Source organism: Gouania willdenowi, chromosome 3, assembly GCF_900634775.1.
Source record: "Gouania willdenowi chromosome 3, fGouWil2.1, whole genome shotgun sequence".
Classification (NCBI taxonomy): domain Eukaryota; kingdom Metazoa; phylum Chordata; class Actinopteri; order Blenniiformes; family Gobiesocidae; genus Gouania; species Gouania willdenowi.
Window position 1 is genome coordinate 13,301,227 of NC_041046.1, and position 21,292 is coordinate 13,322,518.

The 21,292-nt window shown below is 39.1% G+C and overlaps 1 protein-coding gene across 5 annotated transcripts in view; it reads left to right on the forward strand.

Annotated features, from left to right (window-relative positions):
* Positions 1 to 21,292, forward strand: part of kctd15b (potassium channel tetramerization domain containing 15b) — a 30,594-nt gene that overhangs the window by 5,443 nt on the left and 3,859 nt on the right. For all 5 annotated transcript variants that reach the window (XM_028440349.1, XM_028440373.1, XM_028440365.1 and 2 more), the window contains exons 3-4: positions 4,068 to 4,212; positions 10,848 to 11,153. In XM_028440349.1, the coding sequence (XP_028296150.1) occupies positions 4,068 to 4,212; positions 10,848 to 11,153 (451 nt within the window). The remainder of the gene's footprint in view (positions 1 to 4,067; positions 4,213 to 10,847; positions 11,154 to 21,292) is intronic.

Here is a 21,292-nt window from a genome sequence, read left to right on the forward strand (position 1 = left end):
TTTGCTACATTTATTAGTATTTGATGTGGCTAATTTTAATTCATGGCCATTGGAGGACTGGAAGTTTAAAAGAGCTTTTTTCCAAGCATCACATTATTCAGATCTAAAGAAAAACAAGTGACATTTTTACATTTTGTTAAAATGCTAAGACCTGCAGAGCAGTCTGGTATAGTGAAGTTTTGTAAACTAAAAATAAGTGTTCAATTAATAATATAAATTTGATTAGGCACATATATTTCTTTGAAACATTTAATAAATATACATACATTTATATTTTTTTTCTCTTGGCACAATTTATGAAGACATGTTAGAATCAGTTATTCAACACGATCTCACACAAAAATAATAATTTCACTTTTTGTGCACTTCCACATTTTCCACTTTTGGTTCATACATGACTTTCATACTCAGCGTGTTTCGATTGGAAGTTATTTTGTGCATTTGCGTGTTATAAGAACACTTCATTCAGGGTTTGGGTTATGTTTAGAGTTAAGATGATAAATTCCATTAAAACGTATTGCTTTGCATCCAAACCCAGGCAGCGGCACAACATTTTGTGATGCAAGCACGAATAAACAAAACAAATAAATATCATGCCCCGCAGCACATAAAATATGAGGATAATGTGTTGCCGTACAAAAAAATTAATCAAAGCCCATTTTGTGTCATTGTCACAAACTTCGTGGGACTGCGCTGCTTTATTACTCATCTAAACAGAGCTCAGCCAAACTTTAGGCCTGTGTCACAGAAATCCAACTATCTTGTGTTGAGTTGTTTTGTGGTGTTTGCATCCATATCTCCAGACAATGTTGTTTGTTTTGAATTTATCAGATCTTCCATCTGTTTTATTATAAGATAAGATAACCTTTATTCTTCCCACAAGGGGACATTTGCACAGTTCCAGCAGCAGATAAATAAAATAAAATAAATGAAGAAAAGAAAAAAGAAAAACAGCATAATATAAAATAGAATATACTGTATATACACACATGGGCCTGTACACAGTACAGAGAGAAAGAGGGGAAAAAAGGACATTGCCCAATAAAAAACAGAATATACACTAAACTAGGGGACTGTTATCATGAATGAAACCTGTGTCAGATCCCATTCCCCAAACTCATTGACACCTTTCAGGAAGTTGAGCCCAGCTCAGATGATCTCCTACATCCTCCACCACCCACATCTTCATCTTTATCTAAGTTTTCTACTTCTGTCAAACCACCTCCTCTCCATCTCTTCTTCTACTTCCACTTGTTTATGATTTTTTTTCCATTTATCTCTGTGTTATTTCTTTCTTTTTGGTTATCTTCTTTTTTAATTTCTCCCCACAAGTGCACACACACACACGCACGCACGCACGCACGCACACACACACACACACACACACACACAAGAGTTATTTTTTAACCTACCTGTGAAAAACACCACCCTCAAATTCTGGGATTGAATTGAAAAAGGAAAAATGAGAAGACCAACAGAGAAGAAATAGAGAGAGAAGGGAGAGAGGAGTGGGGGAAAGGGAGAAAGAAAAAGAAAAACAGGCAGCATTTTAATTGCTTTTTAAAAAAGTGGAGATGAAAAACAGAGTTAGCCTGGAGGCGTATGGTGAAATTCTAGCTGGAAGAATTGCAAGACCATATGAGAAAGGAACACCTCGGGCTAAACAGGGAGATGAGTATTGGTTTTTTATAAAGCATTTTGCATCGATTTCCAGAGAGAAAACGGGAGAGGGATGGAGACAGAGACAGAAAGAAAAGAAAGGGTTGGTAGCATGGTATGCGGCGGGAGCGAGAACTATCTTTACTTTGCACACAGTGAAATCAAAGAACAGAGACACAGATGAATTTCAATATATGTCTTTGGTGGTAGAGTCGCTGGGGTCAGAATGCACCTGATTTCATGTTGAATACAGTTCTTAACAAGGATTGTGAGTTCAGTCAAATTATTAAGTGTGTAGAGCCAGTCCTGCTGTTTGTTCATTGACATTGCTAACGCGTCTCAGAATTATGAAAGACAACATTTGCATCAAGCTACTGTATTAGTGTGTGTGTGTGCGCACGCGTGTGTGTTTACCAACCTAGAAGCCGTGGCTGTGATTAAAGTGCTTATTATTTCAAAAATGATGAGCAGCACTATCCTCTGCCAAGAGCTGTCTTCTAGTAAAACAATGTACTGTACAATATGCTGCTTTATGAGCAGCAGTTACTTACTTGTGTAAAAAAAATACTGCCGCATGATCCTTTTGCACAGGCACTCCAGGTTCCTCTGTGGATAGTTTCTCTCTAAAGATTGGCTAATATCATTGAATTTACACACAAGTGGCACATTTTTACAAACTCTATTATACATTTGATCAAGGCTAACAACTCATTTTAATGGATAAAGGAAGTATTCAGGTTAGAAACAGAAAGAGAAGTCATGGAATTATTTGGCTGATGGAGACCAGGACCTCGAAGTAAAAACCAGCAGAAATTGACATCTGTCAAAGGTTGTCTGAAGGTATGACAAATCAAAGTGTAAAAATAACAGCAATTTCAACTCTTTGCCTTGATGAGCGCCTGTAGCCAATGTAAAACCAAAGCCTTATTCTAGCAGGTTACACCAGCAGAAAGGGCTAACAGTGGAACGCAACAGGTTCCCTATTAGAGCGTTCCCAGAGTAGAGCAAATATTTAGTGAAAGCTTAAAAGCAGATTTCTAATTAAGGCCTTTTGGTAGATATTGCAGTTCCTAACACAAAAATCTCATTAATGCAATGAAAGGAGGCTAAGGTTGTATTCTTAAGTACAGTAAAGTACTTTGTGTGAGACAAGGCACTTTTATCAACAAATCTATAATGTACACATTCATTTCCCATTCATAAGCCATCTACACAACCTGTACACAAAGGATATTGTCATGTTTTTTTTCTAAAACACATCTATATCAACAATAGCGATGTCCCGATCCAACTTTTTTACTTCCGATACGATACCGATATTGCAGCTCTTGATATTAGCCGATACCAATATCAATCCAATCTGATATCAGCATGAATCATACATACTTTTATTTCTTATTTTATAGTGTGGAATGTTGGAAAAAGCTTGATCAATTGATGTTACTCAAACAGAAAACAATAGTCAGCAACAGTAGGTCTAAGAAAATGTCACCTATATATTAACAATGGGTGAGAAAAATAATGTGAAAAACAACATAAATAAATCCAATAATAACAAAAAATAATATTTTAAATGTGTAAAAAAACAAAAAAACACCCTGAGTAATAACATCAATAGATCCAATAATATCAAATAAATATATATATATATATATATAAGTTCCTTACAACAGGAATATTGTAAACTCAAATGTGGAGAAAATCTGAACATCTATCAATCAACGTAAGAGCAAACTGAAAGGGGACTGCACTGGCCAAATATAGCAAGATGTCTACATTAAATTCTATACATACATTATACTAACAACATATGACAGATAACTTGGGTACATGGTTGGTCAAACTACCTGCAGATCCTCTGATAAACTATTCAGCATCTTTGTTTTTGTCCTAAATGAGTTTGCACTATAAGACCCAGAAAAAAAATCCACAAATCCCTTCCATCTTCATTACACACAAACAGCATTTTTACTCGGAGTGCTGCTGCTAGCGTAACTCTTATGATGAACTGAAGCTACGTGAGCAAAATATCTTTTCCAACATGTTCTTCTCATATTACCATGTGACCGCTCACTGTTTCATTTCAACCCTGCTGACAGACGGAATAATAGAGCTGTAATGCTACATTCATGCCATTAATTTCTGTAAGTATAAGCAGCAAGAGTGTGTGTGTTTGTAATCTCTCTGCTGAAGGGACACTTCAAACAAGTCTGGAATGGAAGAACGGTGCCTTAAGCCCCTTGTTTCAACCTGGGCTGCTAATGCATTTCAAGCTTAGTGCTAATAAAATTGAAAAATAAATGGAGGGTAATTGTTTCATGCATCTGAAGGTAGCTGGCTCATTCCATTATGTGTTTTGTGTTCTTGTGTGTGTGGGTGTGTGTGTGTGCGTGTATTTCAATTTTCAGAATCAGTCGTCTGTTCAATGGCACCGAGCCCATCGTGTTGGACAGCTTGAAGCAGCACTACTTCATAGATCGTGACGGAGAGATATTCCGCTACATTCTCAGTTTCCTGAGGACCAGCAAATTACTCCTTCCAGAGGACTTTAAGGTACACACTTGCACTGCAGCACACTGTATCGTCTCAGTTGATTAAAAATGATAAATAACTTTAGAGTATGTCCCTCAAAGGTCCCCTTTTAAACACTTTTCTTATTTTGTTGCTAAAAACACCTCTAAAAAGCCAATATATTTGCATGTATCTGTCATTAACTGTCCTCTTTTAATTTGCTATGTTACTCCCTATTCATCATTTACGCAATAACGTTAGCTTCCTGTAAACAGTCATCAGGCGCATTTGGGGAGAGAAACAACACACACATCCTGAAGGTGTGTCTGAAAGCCCTTTAGTGAGCCAAGGTGAAACAGTGGCTTTGGTTCATTTAGGAACTTAAGTTGAATATAAGTATGGAGTAGCACCCATTTTCTATAAATTCCCGTCTTTCTGTACTGTTGTGTTTATATATTTTTATACTTAGAATTAGAGGACAGCCATACGTCCTGCTTTGAGCCGAACAGTAGAGTTTTTTGAAAGCCTGTTCGTCAGGCCTTATGCAGGACACTCATTTGTCCTCCTTTAGAGACAATCACATTTAATTGTATATAATGAATACACAAAAGGCAGTATTAAATAAACATATGTTAAAACCCCTTTAGGGAGGAAATAATGTCAGAAAAGGAGACAGGAGAATGAAGCGCTGCTTAAGGTGTGTTGCCAGGTTGGATTTAAAGTCTACGAAGGCTGTCGGCTACATTTTGGTGGTGTTTTGATGGTTTATGAGTAGAATTACTCATTTTATCTGGCAACGCAGATATAAAAGGAAACCATTGTTGAACTGGAAAGGTAAATAATCAGATGTCAGAAGCTGTTCATTCACAGATTTTTTTTTTGTACCCTGGTAAATGTTTGAAATGCTAAATGAGCTTTCTGTTTGGATAGCTTTAGTAGCACAGGCTACACACCTAAGCTAACGTGAGTAAATTATTCTAAAAACAATCTATACATAATGAGTGTTAATAGATGAAGATGTTACTTTAAGGCTTATCTGTCTGAAAAGTGCTGTTGGTTTAAAAAGTGAATGTGTGGAGAAAATTAGAAAATATTTTGTATGTATAAAGTATTAAATACTCTAAAAAAGATTATATTTTGCAGATCAATTTTTTCAGCAAAACTGATTATATTGTAACTTAAAGGATACCTCTCTTAGTGTGTATATAACACAAAATGTGTTTAATGTATTACCATAAGCAATATATGTGCACATTTATTTGAAAGAAAATAGATTTAATGTTCTTTTTTTGAGAGATTTTATACTTTGTATTCTTCAATGTGAAGTCAAGTCATTTATTTTTATTTAGGTTTTTCTAGTGCTTCTTTACACATTTTCTTTATTATAGTTGTATTTATTGGTAAGGACGACACAAGGATGTGGACGTGTCTGAAGCTGTTATTGTGAGCTCATGTGCATTGATGTTGGCTGTACTATTTACATACGAGACACAACAGAGATCGTGCTGCGTGATACGTGTGAGTAGGAGAGAGAATGGACTTTTTGAGAGGACATAGAAGCGATTTAGAAAAGTGTGCATTGGCAGAGATGTCGACAGCGCTAATGTAACGTAATAGTGTCACGACTGGCGTAGTTGAGCAAAATGGTGGTGATCGTGTTTCCCTAATGACCAGGTTTATTTCTACTCCTGGCTGCTTTACAAGGATTTTTATAGAAAGTTAAATGACTAAAACTTTAGTATAATATATGATGCTGTGACACAGCTTTGAGTTAACCTACTGAAAATAACTTTTACTACTTTTGAAAAATGTATACTTTGTTTTAGTATTTATTTTTGCCTTTTTTTGCAATTCAACTAATATTTACCTGACTTAGTAATAATTTATTTAAGAAAAAGCTGAAATTAAAGAATACAAGCATCCTTAGCATGAGCATTTATCTGAAGTTGTGTCTCTGGCCACCTGCCAAATATATTTAGTATACACTAAAACAAATGTCTTTAACTGCTAAATGCTTCAACATGTTCATCAGCTTGTAGCTAACTTAGCCTGCCTGCTGTTTGCTTCTGGCCAGATTGCAGTAAGTTGGTGTATCAGGGTTATTTACTGAAAATAGCAGCCTGCCACAGAAGATAAAGAAGGAAGTAAAGTCAACCAAGGAAAACTAAAATAAAGCACTAAACCAATCTTAAAGGCCTGATGGATCCCTGGGAACAGCAAACAATCATTACATTTCTTGTGGGATCATCACCCTTTACATCCCACTCAGCCTAGTTTGCAAAAGTATTGTTGCAAAAATGTAATTTTCACTCATCACAAGCACCTACACAAGCGTATGTGTAGCAACAGTTAACATTCTGTTCACAGCTGCGTCTTTCACAAGGTTTTAATTTAGTCACAGTGTTTCCTAGGAAAACGCTACTCTCCTCCTTCTCTCCATGCATGACCTTTTTTTCCCAGGCTGGCACTTGTTCTTCGTTCTTTACAAGAAAACAAGGCGAGGTCGACCTGCTCAGTGCCTCAGGCAATCATTCTGGGTCCCACGGATAGACGGACTAGAGCCAAACCCCAGACAACAGAACATGAAATAAAACCCCAACATAATTTGGCAAATGATGGCCTTAGTCACTCATTTGTTTTTTGGGTTTTTTTTTTTTTTTCAAACTTCCCATCCCTCCTTCCTTACTCATCCCTTCTTTTCTGGGAAGTCTTGAAAGTCCAATCAAGGTTGAAAAGATTTTATTGTTTCAGCTCATTGTGATCCCTTCACGTAAGCTTGTGTTGAGCTGCATAGCCTTCATTTTGCAAAATGCAAATATTGTGAGGCAGAATTGAGCATGTCCTTATCTGAACACAATCAGGCTTGCCGTCGCCCAAGGGCTGGGTCTGTTCTGCTGCTGGCAGCCATGGCGCTGTGTGTTTTGTTAAATCAATGTGAAAGTCTGAGCAGAAAGGGAAATAACATTTTCAGCCTACATCGCTGGAACAAAGTGCTCACTATTAATATCTTTCCTCATCTCATTATTCAAACTACAATTAATCACAGGAGTGTAAGCAATGCTCACTTGTATTTAGGGCACAGTTATCCCCTAGTAGGAGTTTCAAAGGTTTCTGATTGTCAGAATCTGCTGTTGTGTTTTGACATTTTGAATTACATATGTCTTCAGAATTAAGGGTTATTTAAGTTTACTTTGTCAACATGAGTATTACTCACCAACTTTTTTGATTTTAGATCAACAATCTGCACAACTCTACTTGTGTTTTTGTGTTTAGTCATTTTTGTCCGAGACGTGTTGTAACTCATTATCCTCCCTATGACTCTCTTAGTGGCATTTTGCTTCATTTGTTCTTCCTTCGTTTATCTGTTGCTGTCCTTCCATGAGATGTTGCCTTGCCAACGGGTTTTTAGGTCAGATCATTATTTTGAAGCTCAAACAGGCTGTCTGGACACAAGATCGGGGAATGAATTGTCTGGCAGGGCTTGCAGCAGCTGCAGCATCGGCAACCAGGACGAAGCCATTCGCCGTGTCTCATCTTATTCTCACCTCAGTGCTAAGGAGTATTCTGTTGTTTTTTGTGCTATACTCAGTATGACTAAATTGCCTTGGAGTCACACCCCTGTTAAAAACATATCCATCCATGGCTTCAGACCTGTGAAGGATGAGGAGCTACACTTTGATACAGAGAGTCGCCTGAAGGGGAGCGTCTCAGTATGAGTTTTGTCAGCTGCAGCAAGAAGGCCAAGAGAGAGGAGGAAAAGAGGAGGAATGGAGAGAAAAAGAAAGCAAAAGGACCTCCGTCGTCCCTTTCACATGCTGAAATCTTAAATATGAGAATTCCATCTTAAGATGTGTTGCGTCAACGCGGTGCCTCGATGTAGTTGTGTGTGGTGTGTCGTTCATACGCCTTGGATCAAGGCTTGGTTTAGATGTGAGGCTTAAACAGTCAGGGAGGTTTTTCAAGGCTAAGGACTCTGACTAAAGCAGTGGTGTTAATGAATATGCTGTTTGTTTCTCTGCCCAGCAGTGGTCTGTAGAAAGGAAAAGGGAAAGGCAGTCTTTAGATCAGGGGCTCCCTGGAAGCCCAAGCACTCCCAGTCACCAATGATACAGGCGATATGAAACATATGTTTTACCAGCGCTAAAATATACCATCTTTGTTTACAAAGGGATTGAGATGTTACTCACACTTACTATCGTCTCTCTGTATATTATAGAACTGAATAGAGAAATATGTTGCTTTAGTTTTACAGTGTCAAGCAGTACAACTATCCTAGCCTGGAGCTTAACATGTGCATTGTTTCAGTATTGTGACACTTTAGACAACAGAGGATAGATTAAGCTGTCATTCTCTCACACCGTGCTACACTAATCACCACACAGATTTATTAATATCTAATTGTTCAACTAAGGATTTGTAGCATTGGGGTTTAACCTGATTTAATATGGCTTAACACAAGGCTTCAAGCCTCATTAACATAAAACTCCTTCATATAAGGAATACATTAAAAAAAAAAAAGCTCCATGAGTGATGATTGTCCTCATGTTCACTTGCTCATATCTTTTTTTCAACCTCCCGCCATCCTCAAAAGCTAAAGCTCCCCCTTACCCTTGCTGTATTTTGTGTGGTAGTGGTGAATGATGGTGCCATCTGGTCTAGTGGGAAATTAGAGGCAAGAGCGTGGGGGCAAATGGCCTCCAGCAAGCCCTGCCCAGGAGAGAGAGGCAGGCAATCTGCTGCAGACTGTCTGCACACAGGAATGCACCATCCCACTTCACTGGAGCCCTACTGACGGCCTTTCTGCAGTCAGCTCGCTAAAACATGCTAAAGGCTAGTGCTGCTCTGCCAAAAGCAACTGTGGTGGAGAGCAACGCCGTAGCTGTTCTTTGTTATAAGTGTTTTCCTGCTGGTTGGAGGCTATCACTAAATTTAGCTTATTGTTCCTTATTGCAGAAAATGTGTTATATTGAAAGAAATTGTCGCAAGTACTAGATATTTGTTTTCCCAGGGCTTAACATTAAAAACGAATGTTTTAATACAGATTTAAATTGTCCATTTATACTATATACATTCATAAATTAAGTTAAAAACCACCAAGTAATTAGTGGTAGCATGTTAGAGTAAAGCCAACTTTATCTTTAAATAACAGTCAAACCAGGGAGCCTCATTTTTTACCCTTGAGGAAAAAGCAGGATTGATATCAGAAGGACATACAAGTGTTAACTTCAAAGGCACAGGCAAGGGTCATAGTTTAATATTTGTTCAATATTCATTAGCTTTCTATTGAGTCTTTGCACGCTGAAGGAGAAAAACCCTAAAATTCAGGCTTTTGTCTCTAGCGTGAGAATCCAAACAGAAACAAAATGACTGCAAGCATTTTTCCACAGTAGAGCATGAGATAGGAAGTCTAAAGCCATGTATAGTTAAGTGTTCATTAATTCAATTTCATTCATTAATTCAATGAATTGTGGTTTAAAACCTCTTTAACGCTACTACACACCTCACTACAAAAGACATGCTTAATTTAACCAATAGGATTTTTTTTAATGTATCCTCCCTTAGTCTAGAAAAGAAAAACCTTCTGGATCCATATTAATGGAGCGCTAACACAAACCCCCAAAAGGTCTACAGTTGTTGTTAACAGGTGCCTAACTGGGAGGAATGAAGAATAGAATAGACGTGTTTTTCAACATAAACCTCACAAAAAAAAAAACAGCTTTTCACAAATTATGAAATTACAAAGAAAGGTTTATTTTAACATTAAGCAGACATTGCTGTTGGTGGGTCAAAGAAAGGTAGAAAAGACACACACGTACACAATAAAGGATTGATAGTTAAGTCTCCTACTTCAGAGATTCTCAATTGGTGGGTCGGGACCCAAAAGTGGGTCGCGGACTTGTACTGGGTGAGTCACGGCCAGCTGGTCAAAAATGCATAAATAAATACCTGTCTTTTATTTTGAAAGAAACTGGCTCAGTGGTAGAGTGGGTCATCCAGTAACCGAAGGGCTGGGGGTTCGAATCCCGCTCTATCTAAGTCATTATCGTTGTGTCCTTGAGCAAGGCACTATATCCACATTGCCTCGTATAATTATGTATGATTTGTGCATGAATGACGGTGGTGGTCAGAGGGGGTGTAGGTGCGAAATGGCAGCCACGCTTCTATCAGTATTCCCCAGGGCAGCTGTGGCTACATTGTAGCTTACTGCTGCTGGTATGACTGATGTGAGTGACTGGTGTAAATGAATAATGGTTTCTGTGTGCGCTTTGAGTCTATATACAGTATATTCAAGCCATTATTATTATGTTGCACAGGATAATATATAGATTTATGTTTAAAAAAAGATTATTATTATTGTTATTATTATATATTATTATTATTTCAACCACTAAAAACTAAATTTGGTTGAAATTTTTTAAAAAGTGGGTCGCGATTTAATGACCGTAGCAAAATGTAGGTCCCAGGGTGAGACCAGTTGAGAACCTCTGTCCTACTTAATAAGGACATGTTCTCATTCTTTTCAGGACAGAAGCTGTCGGCTGCTACCTACGATCATTTTGATTAGATACATTTATAGTGTAGGGCCGATTGATCAATATATCCAACATCCTACATACTATACATACAGGAGGAGTGTAACTCACACACAAGATCTCTGCTCCTGTCTCCTTTTGCAGGACTTCCACCTTCTGTATGAAGAAGCACGCTACTACCAGCTGATGCCCATGATCAAGGAACTGGAGCGCTGGAAACAAGAGCGTGAGCAGCGGAGGATGGCACAACCCTGCGACTGCCTCGTAGTGCGGGTTACGCCTGACCTCGGTGAGAGGATCGCTCTCAGCGGAGAAAAGGTCCTCATAGAGGAGATCTTCCCTGAGACGGGGGATGTTATGTGCAACTCAGTCAACGCTGGCTGGAACCAGGACCCAACGCACGTCATCCGGTTTCCCCTGAATGGCTACTGCAGGCTCAACTCAGTCCAGGTAACACAACTGAACACTCATAATGACACATTGTGGTTGACTGACTCACTGCTAATGTGGTACTAATGTGAACATTAAGTTAGTTATTCTGTTTCATTCAAACTTTATAATTTGATAGACCAAAACTTTCCACAGAGTGGAAGAGGACAAAATGAATCATAGTCATCAGTCAAGTGTGATTGTTTTAGTTTTTTAACTGTAGATCAAACTTTAGGACAAAAGTAACATTTTGGCTTATTTGACTGAATAAACCCACATAGCTGATTCGTCCCTGAGCAGTGTCCTCCTGACTGTGTCTTTCAGTTTGTGCCATGATCTAGTGATTAATGGTGAATATCTGAATTCTCTCTGTAGTTTGAAGGTGGAAAGGACCAGTTCAACCCCAGGCACATGGACTTGTCCTGAGTGCAGAGATGAGATCATTTGAATAAAACTAAACTCAGAAAGGAGAAAATAGTTGGTTTATGAGCCACTAGCCCATGACCTTCTTTAGGAGTTTGTGTTTTCTTCCTGACAGTGCATGGGTGTTCAAAGTGAACGAAGGTGACCTAAAGAGGGATCATTTACATTTACACTGTTGTCTTACCAGGCACAGTGGTGTAGTGGTTAGCACATTCACCTCACAGCAAGAAGGTCCTGGGTCCAAGTGGACACCTGGGTCCTTTCTGTGTGGATTTTGCATGTTCTCCCCGTGATTTCATGGTGATTCTCCTTCCACAATCCAAAAACATGACTTTTAGGATGATTGGAGTCTTTACATTGCCTATAGGAATGAGTGGAAGTATGAGTGGTTGTGTAGTGCCTGATGACAGCTGGAGATAGACACCCAGTGACTCTGAGAAGGAGCAAGCAGGTTGGAAAGTGGACAGATGGTTGTTGTCTTACCTGAAGTAACATTTAAAACCAGAGCACTCAGAGATTGCATTCCTCAGCCTGCACCAAGGATCCTCTTTGCCAGATATTCACAGTTATCTGGATCACTGATCCTGATCATGGTACCATGAGCGATCATTAATACTTTAAAGGCTTGGAAGAAATGTCTATCCAGTAGGTTCATATGGGCACCACCATTTTTTTTGAAAAATCAAGACAAAATGCGCAATCCTGATATGATCCAGATGAAACTCAGTGGGGTTATTGAGGAACCAACCTGACATAACTGAGTCAAATTTCACTAACATCTGCAATTTACCAACAGATATGTGAATTGATGAGAGAGAGGTTTTTTTTTTTAATTTTTCAAACTGATCCACAATCAGTATATTTATCTAGATCCCCTCCAAAAATGTAATGGAATTTTCCCTTGCCTAGGATATATCTTTGGTTACACATTTGTGAAAATCACTTGAGTACTTTTGATGTAATCCTGCTAACAGTCAAACAAATTAAGATTAAGATAATCCCTGCATGCTTTGCAGAGGTAACAATATTCCATGTGCTACGACACACAAATCATTCCCTCATTGCAGGATTGTAGACATTGTATGCATCAACAAACTGTTTGGACTCTGATGTGTTGACACACACACATACACTGAAACACCTGCATTGCATTTTTTACATGTATAACTGACATGCAGCAGCTTTATCAGAGCACCTGGAGCTTGGTTATGTGTGAATCAGATATGTTTGCTGTGATAAATTGTGCATTATTGTACACTTGTGCTATGATTGTAAATATCAATGTTAACCCTCTGGGACATTATCAACTGTGGAACAACAGGACAGAGTGAGATTTCTGGTTAAAAATACACAGAACCTTTTTAAAACGAGTGATTTGTAGTGTTACCGTTTGATGATTAGGTACCTGTTTGAAACCTTGCCCAGTATCACAAAGCAGTGATGGTCACTTAAAAAAAAGGCATTAACACTTGTGTAAACCATTGAGGACTAAGAGAGACAGAATAGATGAGGGGCGGGTGAGTTGTGAAGAAACACAACTGTCTCACACCAAGGGCTCTATATAACACATACTCCAACGGCCATAAGCCATGAACAGACCAGCGCATAAAGGAGGGCATGTCTCCTCCAGCACCTGCACAAATCCTCTCCCAGGCAAGGTTTGCGTACTCTGACACTTCCACCTCCCTCCTGCCTGTGTGAGAGACCGACTCCATGGAGCGGAGCTCAGAGTGGGACAAAGCACGTGTATGTAGACTGCGGCCATGTTTTCTCGCAAAAAAAAAAAAAAAAGAGGAGAAATGGAAAGGGGGGTAAAATGATATGCATAATTTACACTTTACTCTTTTTTAAGACACAGCTCCTTTTTAAAAAAGACTCCAATATAACACTGCCCCAGGCAATTGAAATACACGTATTGCATTTTTTAATACCATACTTAGAATTTCTCAAACAGCCTAAACCAGTTTATACTTCTTTTATAGATTTTTAAATGACTTACAATATAATTAATTGGCCGCATCAACTAACACAACACTTTCTCCCTCTGTTTACCAGTGAGACGGGTTATGGGATGTGAACACATCTGACTGAAACAATGGGAAATGAGTTTTTATTGCTATGGTTTTAATAGTCTCTGCCTTGGAAGGCAGAGTGACTTTAAATCCTGCATTTATGAAAACTGCTAACAGTAAGAATTAGGACTGGGACGGTAATCATTTGCCCCGATTCGATTTTAATCCCGATTATTGGGTGCCCATTCAATTTAAATTGTGATTCTGATTGTACAAGTATTGCGATTCTACAGTGACGATTATCATGATTTTTTTTCCTTATCCAAACACATAAGTTGAATCCTAAACGTCTAGAAATATGTATCAGTTCCGAAAAACAATGCACATCACATTACATTCAGTCAATCACTGATTTATTATTATTTATTATTATTTAGACTGAAATAAATCAAATAAATCCTCCATCAGAAAAGAGGTAAACAACATGAAACAAAACAACAAAATTGTACCTAACTTTTAGTTAGTCAACTGAAACTTTTAATGTTCATCAACTTAGTGCTTTGGACTGTTTAGGTTTTAGTGGAGGAACAGGAGCTGGTCAACATGCTGGTAGTTAGGATGCTCCAAATGAAAAGTCACAATGTAATGCAGTGTGAGGATCAGCCTCATTTTTCTGTCTGAGCCACATTTAAAATCTCTCTTTCTCCCCTCATACTAACGACAGAATAACGTTTGTTTGTGAGGAAAGCCTGATTTTGTCCTGTTTAAAACTTTTAAATTTGAACTTATTAGAAATGCTGATGCTCAGTCTTTTGGTGTGCTTGTGTAGCTTGAAGGAGGTGTGCGTGTAGCGGTGCTATGATGGACAGGGTTGGATCCGCCTCATCTGACATAACGCACATAGCCACCTTGACTGGCTTCATTACCTGGATAAGTTTATTCAGTATCCCATCCAGGGTCCGTTGGTCTGCTGCTGGGTGTCTTATCTTGCTCTAGCTTTTTGTCCGGTTGGTGACGGACAAGATTAGCAGTGATGTTTGTTGTGTTACACAATGCGCTACTTGTCCGGAGCAGAGTTTTGGTCATGTCATGGAATTGATCAAAAGTATGTCCATACTTTTGATTTCAATCGTACAGCTGCAGGTTTAATCACGGTTGTTGGTTTGTCCGCCTTAGGGGAATCCTGCAAGTCTTCCTCGTGTTTGCAATCACTTGTTGGTGCATTACTGCCACCCAGTGGTCGGCCACAAAAACGTGCAAAATACAATTAAAAAAAGTCAATACTGGGAAGCAGAATCAATTATTAAAATTGGCACCCAAAAAAAACACAATAAATCGTAAAAATATTGACCCCCCCCCCCCCCCCCCCCCCCACACACACTCTTAGTAAGAATAGTGAAGTTTAGTCTAATTTCATATCAATGGCTGCTCTCTCCAGGTGAAGGCAGAGTTTCATACCCTGAAATAGGACAAAGCGGCTCTGAAGATGGATGGGTATATCAGGGTGTTGTTAAGTCGCGTACAGCACAACTCATTCAGTCAATGAAAAGATGAGAAGCAGAGGGAAAAGGTTTCAGTGAGATGTTTCCAAACAGCTTAGCTGTTCTGTCTTCTCATTGTTGTGTTAAAGTATGAGAAGGTTTGAGATGTAAGCTTCATGTTACCAAGCAGACAATGAGTCTGTGATCTGATTTCAGACCTGGACCCCAACCCAGGAAAACACACAGCCACACCCTTCCCTTAGAGGACCAGTGAACACTGGGATGAATACTGGGCATGTTTCTGAGATGTCAGTGCTGCAGAGTTTATCTATGTGATAGAAGTGCCCAATTTAAGGATTTAGATTTCATTTTGGTTTTAGAGAGGGAAATGTTGTCTCTAGTTCTTAAAAACAGAGGTCATTCATTCCTGGCCCAGTCCTGGACTACTGGACAGTTACACTAACAAACACACACAGTGAATAAGCCACACCTTCTTAATGATACTGTTGGCCTCAGTGTGTGGTGATGATCCCTGATGAGGCGTGTGCTTGGAGATAAGATGAGATGAAAGGCAGTTATTTGTCCTCAGTGGGGGAAATGTGGTGTTATGTTACAATAGAATAACATGACAATCATTCCTTCCATAATGCAGCATTTTATTTATTGTAATTTATAGTGTTCTAGTTTAAGATAATTGAGTACATTGTACTTAATGCTGATATGTATGTTATAAGCTAAAGGAGGAGATTTTATATGGTAATGAGCATTTCATATTTAAGTGTCACTAGCAAACTCCACCATGGCGAGTTATTCTCCATGACATCATACGCTGAATGTTTAGAATAACTCACACAATCTGCTTTGTGATGTAGATCCAAACTCAAAGGTCGAGAACAGACTGAAAAAATGTAGCCAAAGAGCCACTAAGGTGCGGGTTAAGGAAGCAAAAGGGTCACCGGTTCAAATCCACTGGGTCATCACTGTGGGATGTTGATCAGTCCCTTAACCCTGACTGCTCGTGTTGTACGTCGCATTGGATAAAAGCGTCTGATAAATGAAATTGTAGAATTGTTGTAGAATCGTGCACACGTGCACACACACACACACACACACACACACACACACACACACACACACAGTCCCAGTGCTGGTGCATGGCCTGCTGCTCCTCAATACATCACCATGATAAAGCACTCACATCAGACCCGGCCCAATCCGTCCTTCATCAATGTGACAAGCAGAGGCAGTGGCAGAGAAGGGCCTTGTGTCCTAAACTCGTTGCAACACTCTCTGTCACATGTCACACCACCACTCCATCAATTGTGCACTGTACTAAGACAGAGAAGCACAGCTCACCAGAGCAGACAAGGCCACACAAACACCTCCTCATTGCTGCTCTGTTGCATCTGCTGGGCTCAGGGCCGGAGTGGGACATCAACACCCAAATCCCCCCCTTGTGTGGCATTGTGGGTCCAACATGACAGGAAGCAGATTAATCTGCAGTGTGAGGAGGATAAACAGTGGACAAGTCGACCAGCTGACAGGTTCAGCAGAGAAACCCAGAAAAATCAGTCTCCTTTGGTCCCTGGTTGGTATATGCAGACTGACGGCAGTGGCTTACATAATGTTAAATAGGGGTGGGACGATTAACGGAGTCACAATATGATACGATAACGGGCTTGCAATACAGATACAATGTTTTTGTAAAGGAGAAAAAGGCAAATACCACTCATACCCTTGACGATGTGTATTTAAAATAATTTTGAGATCAGACACTTTGATGCTACAGACAACAGACTCTAAGAGAGACAAAACTGCATTAGGGAGACCCACCTACAAGCTGATCATATGACAATAATAGATTTTATGTTTCATAAAACAGAAAGTTTACATCTGACCTAATTATTTTATAGCACCTGACTTGGTTACGGAGAGTTGACATTGGCCACGTTTACATGGGAGTTTTAATTCCTCTTTAAAGCGGAATAAAAGTTAATTCCTTTTTAACCTGACCTTGTAAACACTTAATTCCTAATGCTAATTTAATTCTGAATTTAACTGAATTCCAAATTAGGTGGCTGGTTTATTCCGTTTTTAATTCTGAATTAAATAATTCCTCTTTCTTGTAAACAGTGAACAACACTTAAAGCCGTTCTAAGTTACTAACATAATCCAACACAGCCACACGGACTAGAGCCGACAGAATAATAATAAGAGCCTTAAAAGACATGGATCTATTGAAAAGAGTGGATGGACGGAGCTGGCTTCACCGGACGGTTGATACTAAAACCCGGTGACGGAGTAAATGCGTCCCCATACTGCTGCACAGGCTGTAATATCACCAAGTTTATCATTGTAATGGTTGTTAGAGCTGCTATCTTTACCAGAGAGCAAATATTTATTCCTGGTTATTGTTTTCCGGAGTTTTACTGGGTGATTAGTTCCTATCTCTTCCGTGTGTTATTGTTGAGCTGCCGCTTCAAAACTACAATCAAAATAAAGGTGAAAACAGTTCTCATGTGTGGTGTTCTGTGTTATAGCTGACAATAAAAGGTTTATTGCGTGTTTCTCTCGATCAACGTGATACGTCTGTCCAATCCAAGCCTTCCCAACTCCAGACCTAAAGCAGAATTAACTAAAGCTGAATTAACCGGTTTTTCGTGAATTGCTATTTCCATGTAAACACAAATCAGAACACTTTAATTCCAAATGACTTCATTTGGAACAACTAATTTCAAATTTAAAAACATAACGTAACTGTGGCCATTGACAGCATGATGTGCTAAACCGTGTCCAAGCTGCTCTGAAGTATCTCAGGTACTATCCAGTGAACCACAGCACCTTAAGGTATTTCAAAAGGCTCATTTGTAAGGTTTAGCTCAAAACAAATGATGTACTTTATGTACAATAAAGGCATACTGCTCCATCAAAGAGATTTTGTCAATTGTGACTTCAAAAACAAATGCTGGCAGATGGCTGTGAGATTTAGAAAGAGTCGAAGCATCACGGCTGTTTTATGCCAGATGCTTGTGATGAGCTGAGGATGCAATACAGAGACTCCTTGTCACATATTACAGACTGTGCATAGTTAAACAAAAGCGACCCCCTGTGTGTGGAGCCCATTGCATGCTCCATGGAGGGTGTGTCAATCATCCCCAAACCTGGGGTCCTACTGCTTCTCCTGAGAGGCGTTACAGAGCATGTGCACTCCGGTGACCATCAATATTGCATTGTGCTCCGTTTGCTTTGATTCACTGCCTCACCATCTTTGCTACGATGCTGGGAGGTTGGTGACAGTTTTAGCCCCTCCTCAACCCTTGGCGACCACAGATTGACTGGCAGCTGGTTTAAGTGATGCCTGATTGTGTTTGAAGTTTTAGATCCCCATGCAGCCACGTCGACCCAACTGTGAGAATGGTTTATTACGTTTCAAATGCTCTCAGATCACTTCAGAGACCAGAGGGAGCATCGATCACAGGGGTTCTGCAATAGACACAAACTTTTCTCTTCTATGTAATTCCTTCCCACTTCCAGTTTAGCTGTGTTAAAGGCTTGTAAAGTGTATAGTCATGTGAAGGGTGTCTGAGGTTGGATGTGGTACTAAAAACCAACTCCTGAATATATTGTTTCCCTCTTTTAGTGTCTCATATGAAACAAACACAGGTTTAGTTTAAGGTCTGTGTATCCTTCCACCTTCCTAAAAAACAGCTAAAGTAGCTCCTCTGTTGGATCAGCCAGTCATGTTTTACTTCTTGTTCTTTCCAGGCTGACTTTACTGGAAATAAAGTCAGCTGCACCTCATCACAGTTCAACCATTATTTGCTCATTTCTTCTTCATCTACAACACGTGTCAAACTCAAATCCAGCCCTTTAGAACATTCAACTGGGCCGCAGAAGAAAGTACAAATGAGAGCGAAAGCATCAATCACTGAAGTACAAAATAATCCAGTTGTACATATCCCAGTCTTGTCAAATGAATGAATTCATTGAAACTCTAGAATATTTACCAGTGCTTTCTATAACTCACAATTCTTCTAAAATCCTGCAATTCCCAGCCATGTTAGAAGTACACGTCCTTCTTCAGGAAATTAAATAAACTAAACTAAACTTAATTAACTAAATTGTTTTATTTGCATTGATCCAAGTTTGCAGATTTATTTTTCACATAAATTTATGTCATCAATAAAATAGCTCAGATTCTGAAGAATCAGCATTTCACACTCATTTTACAGATTAATTAATAAAAATTAGCCTTCTTACCCTGGATTAAACCACACAGAGTCCATTTTGAATAAAAGCAGCTACTTCACAAACAAACTGGTTGAAAGCTTCCAGTCCAACAAAACTTTTCACGTGGTCCATTGTGTATGAGCTAGATGTAAAGACGAGGTAGTTCACGATGTCAGGAGAAGTCACTCCTGGGAATTAAGAAACATCTTCATTCCATTTGTCAACAGGAACATTGTAGGGTCATTCCCGCTCATCAGACCCACTTTCTTCTTGTACCGGCTTCTCTCAGCTTCTAGTAGAGTGTCCACATAATCCGTGGCCTCCGACATATTGAGGCCAAACCTTCAACAATCGTTTTGCACATGGGCTGCTTTCAATAAGTCAAAAAAATAACACTGTTATTTAAGTAAACACACCTACGCATCCAAGATGGCGCTGCGTCAATGTGTCGTGACGTCAGTCGCAAGGGTTTATAATCAGTATTATTCACATCACAGTGTAATAAAAACAGTGTCTTTCTCCAAAGTGAGCATGTTCAGGGATTAAAGTGACTGTGTTACTCTTTGTCAGCAGGGATTGATCAGAGGACATTGTCCCGTGGACATTAAAGCCTTTTGTTTGGGTGTTTGCTAATTATTTATCATACTGTTTATTTCCCCATGGCCAGTCGCGATGTCAAATAAAATGTAATGTTTTTAGGCCTCCTAGTGATTACAGTATCCTTGAATCAGTTAAATCTATCTGTAATAATATCCTTAAGTGTTTTTTGTTGCAGTAGGTTACTGATAAAAGCTGTTTTCAGTCTATCTTTATTGATCAGACCATTCTCCTCTGTGACCAAATTCAGCGCTGAACATGACAGTCCCACATGCTTTCAGAGATGATAGGGGGGGGGGATGCAATGTGATGCAATGATCAAAGAAGGCAATGTAATATCATTTCCATAATCGTTAGGCTTCTCTTTCGTCTGTCATGGATTTGGGAGTGCTTGATGCTTCGGCAGGTCTCTTAATTAGCCATCCTCACCATCAGCTGTCTGCCGCCCCTTCTGTCTCACAAATTAGAGTTTTTGCTGTTGTATGGCCAGGGGACGAGTGGAGGGGGAGGTGTGTGTGTGTGTGTGTGTGTGTGTGTGTGTGGGGAGGGTACTTTAGTGGTCCCTTCAGCTTACAAGTAGTGTGTCGCTTCTCATTTGAGTTTTAATCAGGACATGGATGGGTTGGTGGGCGGGTGGGTTGGTTTTTGGGTTGCAATTTCAAGTGGATTAGTTCGGTTTTAAACTTGAAGTTTGCATCAAGATATATATATATATATATATATATACTGTATATATATATATATATACAGTATATATATATATATATATATACACACATACAGAAACCCCAGTATTAGTTAGGTTTAGCCTTATGCTACGTTCAGTCTGCAGGCAAAAGCGACGCAATTCCAATTTTCTGCCCATATAAGACCTGTATCCGATCTATTAGAAAAAACATTTTTAAATCCGACTCATGTTCTCCTAAATCCGATACATATCTGATAATTTGCAATGCGACTGCTGCCATTTACCCGACCTTTACATCATGAAATGTAATAAATGTTACAATTCTGTGTCACAGGCGGAGCGGCATGAGGATAACAGTGAACACCTTTTTAAACTAGTTGACTGTTATGGTGCTGATTTCATCTGTACAGAAGCTTTCTTAGTGCCACACATGCCGAGACGCCCACATACTTACTTTGGTGAACACAGCGCGAGCCTGTGTGGTCACGTATTAATTCATTTAGTACATGCAGGTCACTTTAGGATCACATTTAGTTTGACTGAAGTCACATTTAATGTTATATATGAACAAGCACACAAAATGTAAATTGTGCTATAAGAACTTTTCATTCCCAGTCTTCCACATTTCATTCCCAGCTGAAGGAAAATACCTAAAGATAAGTGCTCTTCCTCAGATTTAAATATAATTATCCAGTGATAAGTTATTATTATTATTTTTTAAGTAATGAT